The 7177-nt window shown below is 48.6% G+C and overlaps 1 protein-coding gene across 1 annotated transcript; it reads left to right on the top strand.

Moving 5' to 3' along the window:
• Positions 1 to 3665: 3665 nt before the first annotated feature.
• LOC144139480 (uncharacterized) lies at positions 3666 to 5521 on the top strand. Its single transcript, XM_077671812.1, has 2 exons — positions 3666 to 4262; positions 5149 to 5521. Exons 1-2 carry the CDS (start codon positions 3864 to 3866, stop codon positions 5317 to 5319), a joined length of 570 nt encoding a protein of 189 aa, XP_077527938.1. The 5' UTR covers positions 3666 to 3863; the 3' UTR covers positions 5320 to 5521.
• The last annotated feature ends 1656 nt before the right edge of the window (positions 5522 to 7177 follow it).

The raw sequence follows: 7177 nt of genomic DNA, 5'->3' as shown, positions 1-7177 counted from the left end.
GCGAGTGAGTCACACCGCTCTAACTCGAGACGCGTAAGTTGCTACGGTTCCACTCGTTATCCACTTGTGACTCACCCATTGGTAACCAGTAAGTCAGAAATCACTTGAAACTCGCCAGTGACGTATTTGTGCCCCAGCCGTCTTTCTCCTTTGAGTGATGCCACCAACGGGTGGATCAGCCCCTGGTGGCACGTCCCTCAGAAATCACTAGTGAGGAAAGAGTGAAGCAATGTGTGCCACCAGTGGGCCACGCCACATAGCAGCAACCAGTTGCCACCAGGAGGATCGATCCGTGGTCGCTCACTTGTGATTGACTAACCAGTGCCTTGTAACCCACAAGTTGCTTGTGATCTGTCAGCCACCTCTAGATACATAGTGGAGTCACCGGTGGCTTATCACAGATTAACCACCAGTTCGTGACTCGCCCGAGGGGTGCATCGGTCTGCCTCATTATAAATATAATTTCCGCTGAAAGTTACGGGTTATACGGCAAGTGCATTTTCACACTCTGGCCGACATGCTAGTTGGCTTATTTTATGGGCCGCTCGCTCGTCTGTATTTTTGGGTAAGAAACAAATGAAGCGCACCCTCGCAACTATTTCAACGAATTCTAGCCGATTGGCGTCGATGATGAAGTAACTACAACCAGCAGTTCGGCGGATGGCTTCGACGCACCAGCAGTTTGCGAAGCACGTGATCTGTTTGGGGAGAGTTCATTTTCAAGCCCTGATATGCACGGAGGGTGAACGACACGCCTGTTTCTATATTGAGATATCAATTTAGGGAACATATTGTCCCGAAGCAAAGAACGACAAAGTTTTTTTTTTCAGTAAATAAACCTTGTTTACTGAAAGAGTCCTGCATCGTTCTTCGCTTAGTGACATCTGACGGAGCCTGGCACTACAGACACTTTGAGCACCCGATAACAGGCCAAGCAAGTACAAGCCGCGTCAGCCACCCGCTGCAAGATCTTCTCCCAGAGATTGGTCTTCTTTGTGATCACCCAGTAAACAGAGGCTGCGACCATGACCAAAGCTTCCAGTACGTCCCTTGTCATCCTGCAGCAACGACGGAAGCACCACTCGTTCGACAAATCACCCTTGTAAGTCCTGAATTTTGCCTCAAAACATTTCAGTGAGTGCAAATCTCCAACAGGTGGGACAAAGAAAAAACCCTGAGTGATGTTCGTCTCTAACATCAGGGCCCCATCTTGAGTCTGGTTTGAAAACTGCAAGAGGTTGATGACGCCATGGCCTGTTTTCAAAACGAAACTTTCGAAAACGTTTACTAGTGTGGTTCGTAAGTAACGAGCTGCGCATCTGCTGCAAACGGGCACCCGACAATCTCACGAAGCTTTAAGAAATGAAGATGCCCCTTCAACAATCGCAGCCAGAAATTAGGAAAGAGAAGAGGAAGCGTTTTTTATGCGTGGTGTCAAACAAGAGCTATTCTCTCGACTAAACCGCAACCTCGCGAAAACCGTTGCCGTTTGATCCCGACATTACCCATATTGAAAATACCCTCGACGGCCGCTTGGGGCAATACGACCGGCAAGTAACCGCATTAGCGGGGAATGCCTTGGACACCACTGGAGTGACAACGGACGCCGCACGGAACAGAATCCGCGCCATCATCCGCGAAGCACTGCGGAAGCTCTTCCCAGTGACATTGCTGCCCGAATTCGCTTTTCTCGGCGATGTGATCCGGGGAGAAGTGCAACAAGCACTGGGAACTTATGCGCCCCCGGAAGCACCATACCAGATGCAAGCTGTGGCTTACACAGCAGTTGTTAAGGTGTTGTTGCCCTTGGCCATCTCTAACTCGTCGCCAAGAGGCTCCGTTTAACCGCCTGCTGTCACCTACCCGACCCCCCAAAAAAAACTACAGGTGGCTAACCCCCGATCTCCGTCCTCAGCGCCTCCACTTCGGAGAAGCCGACCACATTTATCGTAGGTGGCCCTACAAGAGACTTGAACTACGAAGCTTTTCCGTGGTCTCCCCGGGCTTTTTGCACTACCAGAGCCCATGTGAAATCAACGAGTAGCTGTCGCAGACCATACGGCGCCCAGCGCTCTTCAGCCGTTCGCCGTCGTCCAACCCGTCCAACTGCCGAGCCGTCCCACCAACGCTGACTTGCACGTGGCAGATCCCCCAGCCCACGTAAGGGAACCTAAAATCCTCTAACGACGCAACGACGCACCAAAAACCGCGATTCTCAACGGCCCTTCAGCCGGACGACCCGATCTAACCTGATGTACCTCCGAACAGGACTACAGCCACAGGGAACGCCACACCCGACATGAATGAATTAATGATTGATTGATTGATTGATTGATTGATTGATTGATTGATTGATTGATTGATTGATTGATTGATTGATTGATTGATTGATTGATTGATTGATTGTAGGGTTTAATGCGCCGACGCAATGCAAGCGATGAGGCGCGCCGTAGTGGAGGGCTCAGGATTAATTTTGACCACCTGGGGATCTCTAACGTGGGCCGAAATCTCGTACACACGGGCGTTTTTGCGTTTCGCCCCCACCAGAAAAGCGGCCGCCGCGGCCGGGAACCGAGCCCGCGACCTCGTGCTGAGCAGCGCAACGCCTGAGCCACTCAGCCACCACGGCGGGTCACACCCGACATGACCAAGGCAAACATTATCAAGACGACGACGCGTATACCAGTGACCACCAACACGCACTAGCTAAGATAAGACGGCCCAACGCACACGGACGCCGACTACTCAATGATCAGCAGAACACTCCGGACGAAACTTAAAAAAAAGTTACGACGAGATGGGATGGTCCTCATATCCGTACAACAGAAACCAAGGATAGCGGCATTAGAGACTACGCCATTTGTGAGGCAAAATTGTCCTAGGTATCAAGGTAAAATATCGTAAAAAATAACTTCTGTTGCATAACTGCGAAAATATTTAGCCAGTTGCGTTTTGCGTACGATAGCTGTACATCAGCTTCTACCATCTGTCCTTGTGGTTTATGTTCTGGGCGTATTCGAGCCTTCTGGTAAACTAGGAATTCGGAATTGTATTTTCGTAAAATGGCCCGAAAGCCTATTAGATGGAGATCTGAAAGAACTTGTTTCTTATAGAGGCACTACTTCTCTGTACAACTTTTCGAACATCCACCACCCCCACCAGCCTATCTACGCCCACTGCAGGGCAAAGTCATCTCCCATAAATCTCCAATTACCCCGGTCCTGTGCTAACTGCGACCAATTTATCCCTGCAAACTTCTTGATCCCATCTACCCATCTACCTTTCTGTCGCCACCTGCAACGCTTGCCTTCCCTAGGGATCCACTGTTGCCCTTAATGACCAACGGTTATCTTGCCTTAGCATTACATGCCCTGCCCACGTCCATTTCTTCTTTATTTCTGCTAACATGTCTGCTAATATGTCGAACATCATACCTTGAAAATTACGGCCACCATTATCTCCATCTTCAACTAACCAGTGGAGTATGCGAACGCTAGAACTGATGGATTATAGATGCACCACCGAACCAGAAACGGTGGTCGAGAGACTCAGATTTAGCTACTGCAACGTAATTCGGGGGTAGACGTCTAAAGAAAAAGATCCTTGAGGACACTGCATTCATCTCCAATTTGTCTGCAGTGCAAAAATATGAATTACTGGTGGAGACAAGAATCACGCTATTCATGAGCCCAGGTTACTGCCACAGGTCGACTGTTTGAAAGTTCTGGACTACTATGTGGCACTCTTGGCTGCATTAATCATTGAAACATTACAACATTGTGGTCGGCTTTCTCGCTTAGACACTATCGCATACGCTACATCGGCAGCCGTTTGTCTTAACACCGTCTTCTCTTTGCAGATCGATGTTCTACGGCGGAGTCGGCTTCTCGTTCGCCCTGCAGCTGGTCCGTTCCTTGGACGAGGTCGGTCGCCTGGTGCGCCCCGATCCCCGAAACGGCAGCTCGAGCGACCAGCTTCCCGAACTGAGCGGATCGTGGTTCTCCGAAGCCTCCCGCTCTGCCCTGGCCACAAGTGTGTCCGGCTGCTTTACTGGTGATGCGGCCGCCATGCCGACGTCACCGCTGGAGATGACTACTCCTGGCCTGGAAAAGGGCATCACGAGCGGCCTTGCCATCCGTTCAAGCCCGTTCCCTGAAGTTCCGGCGCTGGAAGTGGCTTACGCCGCACTGATGTCATCCCTGAAAGCCACCGGAAAAGACGCTAGCCACGTCCCTGTCCTCGAGGGCTTCAGCGAGCAGCAGGTTGGTAAACCGCGGCAGTGAAAGAACTTAACGATACTGGCAGTAAATTTCCGTATACTGCCAGTAAACTCAGCAAATATTACGGATGTAAAAAGTAAACATCAGCTGGAGATGACGCATGATTTTTGAAGCGGAATGAACGAAACGGAGAGAAGCGGGACGCAGAACGACCCCTTCGGCTTTGCAAGCTTGGTCAGTGTATGTAAAATGACCCGCGGTAACACGAGCTGTGCTCTAATCAAATCTCCGATGTAAGAGTACTGCCGACTATTAAAGCGTCAGTTAATTAATGCGTTTTTTTGTTCTTCACATATTCGTTACCTCTGAAACGCAGGAAAATATCGTAACGTCTTGGCAAGCAAACAACTACCTATCATTTTATCTGACGCTTACTTTACTAAACGTGCCTTCAGAGTGTCGGGGAAGTAAGGGGTCGGAGGCATAGCAGGACACTAAGTAGTGATATTGTTCAGCCAACTTACCAAAAACATATTTAGCTCAGCCATAATCGAATATTTTACGTCTGAATCGTACAGAAAAAAGCGTATTGAGCTCAGCTTGCTGTAAACCTTGAATATATTCAATTTCCTCTGCAAGCACATAACACCGTAGCTTCCTGCCCCTCCATAAAATAGGGTGATATGTAACTTCAAGCTCTCTCGTTTGCTATACTGTCCATAGATGTTTCATTTAAATATCTATGTTGAACGTGTTTACAGTCACACCAACTTGACTACAAAAGTTTGTAGCTAGATTGGGCATCGCTGTGGGGGCGTTACAATTCTTGTAACTGTAAGGTATTCTAACTGCCTTTGTAAGAGTCGTCACCCCCATTGTTGGTCATACTAAGGAAGAAGAGAAATAATCAACCGGAACATCTACGCAGGTGTTCTTCCTTACCCTGTGCTTCCTGATGTGCACACGGCCGGGCACAGCCAACCCTTTCTACGGCGACTGCAACAAAGCCGTGGCCAACTTCGCGCCCTTCACCAAAGCCTTCAACTGCCGACGTGGGACACGCATGAACATGCACAACTATTGCCCCGTTTTCACCTGACGCGTTGCCAGACGTACCAGGCTTTACGAAAGCCAGGCGTCGGTTGCAGTTTACGCGTCACCGCCTTCATCGTAATTTCATTTAGTAATTTATTTCGATGGACAGACGAAGATGAAAGACGTCACCAATGCCTACTTTGCAACCCTTTATTTGTGATCTCTTTGTTGCGCTGTTCCGTATATTTGCATTGCAAGCGTGTTAGTGAGCCCACCGAATACATTTTCGATTGTGATTGTGCGAGTTATGTGCATAAATGTTGTACCCTACAAGTGTCATGACGTCTTGGACAGAAGCTAGACTTAGCTTCGCTGGGAAGGAAAATGATGGAGGATTTCTCTTGTACATTTCCTCCTTCGTTTCTAGCTTTCCGTGGTAGCGACTCTAATATGGGTTACCCACTTGAACGTTACCCTTCCGATCTTCGAGGGCGCAATCTTGGAGGGACGCCGCTACGAACTTTAACTATGTGGCGTGATAGCCTAGTTTTTTTTCATGTATTCTGAAACCGCCAGAGATGAAGCGACTCGTGTGCGTATGGTGACTTTTCATAATTCTGTGCACGCAGAAACCACGCGAATGCTGCGGGGAAAGTTAACAGCGAAGCTGTTGAGCAAACCGCTGGTGTATGGTGTCCACTGTTAAAAATGCCAAGATGCCGAGCACACGTGAGCGCGTTCCTCGCGGCGACCGCCCCGCTGGTAAAAAACGAGGGAAAGGCCGAGCGCTCGTGTGTGCGTGGCTCGCGGTGACCGCCCAGCGTCCCCGGCGCACGTTTGCCGAGCCAGACATACTCACTTAGGGAGATTGGCCAAGATTGGCAAGAAAACCTGCAGCGTTCGCCGTAACGGTGGAAACACTTCCTCGGAACGAGGCCACTTCGTAGCGTACGCCCCTCCAAGGTGATGTCCAATTATTATCACTGCCAAAACAATTATTCAAGCTCACATTTATACACACATTTATACACACAATTTGTTTCGTCGCGGCAGCGAAGAAGCAAATCGGCTGCGATCATGGGCTTAAACAATCATGATGGTTGTGAAAGTTGCGTCCTGCTTCGCTGCCTTCAAGTCGTACGCTTCGAGTGAGCATCCTTCATTTTTATTTTGAATCGCTCGTAATTTCTTTGTTTTTTATTGTTTTGGCATTGGAATGTGTACCGCTGTTTTTAGAGGTGGGTGCCGAGGTTTGCAAAATTGCGTTTTAAAACAAATGACCAGGAAGTCGCAGGTTAACAATATACGTGTAAAGCAGCCTTCACGTGCAATAGTAAGGCTTTCTTTCATTCGTGTGAAGTATATGTGTGCATCACCCGAATATTGTCACGTAGCCAAAGACAGCGTAGGTTGTTTTTTTTTTTCCTTCAAAAAATAAAGTTTACTAGAGCGAACATGTGCTCCGCTAAACCTTCAAGAAAATTCAGGCGACGTAGAAGCGCTCAATGAAATGATGTGTGGAGACTGGCGTCGGCGAATCGAATGTCGCAGCGTTTGCCTTGCGAGCATTTATCCTTCAGCGTTATCCTTTCGAGAACTGTCGACTCAGATCTAGAACATTGGCGATGAAAGATGAACATTCTATTTTAGTGACGACAAGCGATACCCTTGTTCTATTAAATGAAATAGCCAGAGCGGCATACATAAGACAGAGACAGAAACACGTGCGTCACTTCAACATCGCATAACACAGCTTGGCGCGGCTAGAGGCTGGCAACAAAACACATAAATAAGCAAACAAGGGGTATAGTAAGCGGCCATCTAAACCGTTTTGTGCTTTCCCATGCTTGATAACCATTATTTTCTGCGACTGCTCAATGTGCCATCCTCCACACCGATCGCTCGTTTCTTATTTTTAATTA

The sequence above is a fragment of the Haemaphysalis longicornis genome, unplaced genomic scaffold (genome assembly GCF_048455015.1).
Source record: "Haemaphysalis longicornis isolate Haplotype H1 unplaced genomic scaffold, Haemaphysalis longicornis Haplotype H1 scaffold_5, whole genome shotgun sequence".
Lineage (NCBI taxonomy): Eukaryota > Metazoa > Arthropoda > Arachnida > Ixodida > Ixodidae > Haemaphysalis > Haemaphysalis longicornis.
Note: the sequence above shows the minus strand (reverse complement) of the source record. Positions and strands in the feature narration are given on the sequence as shown.

What these genes read in the sequence shown, in the direction of transcription:
- LOC144139480 (XM_077671812.1), top strand. Translation starts at nt 3,864, where the DNA reads ATGTTCTACGGCGGAGTCGGCTTCTCGTTCGCCCTGCAGCTGGTCCGT. An exon ending in AGGGCTTCAGCGAGCAGCAG is followed by an intron (nt 4,263 to 5,148) that starts GTTGGTAAACCG and finishes ACATCTACGCAG; the next exon opens with GTGTTCTTCCTTACCCTGTG.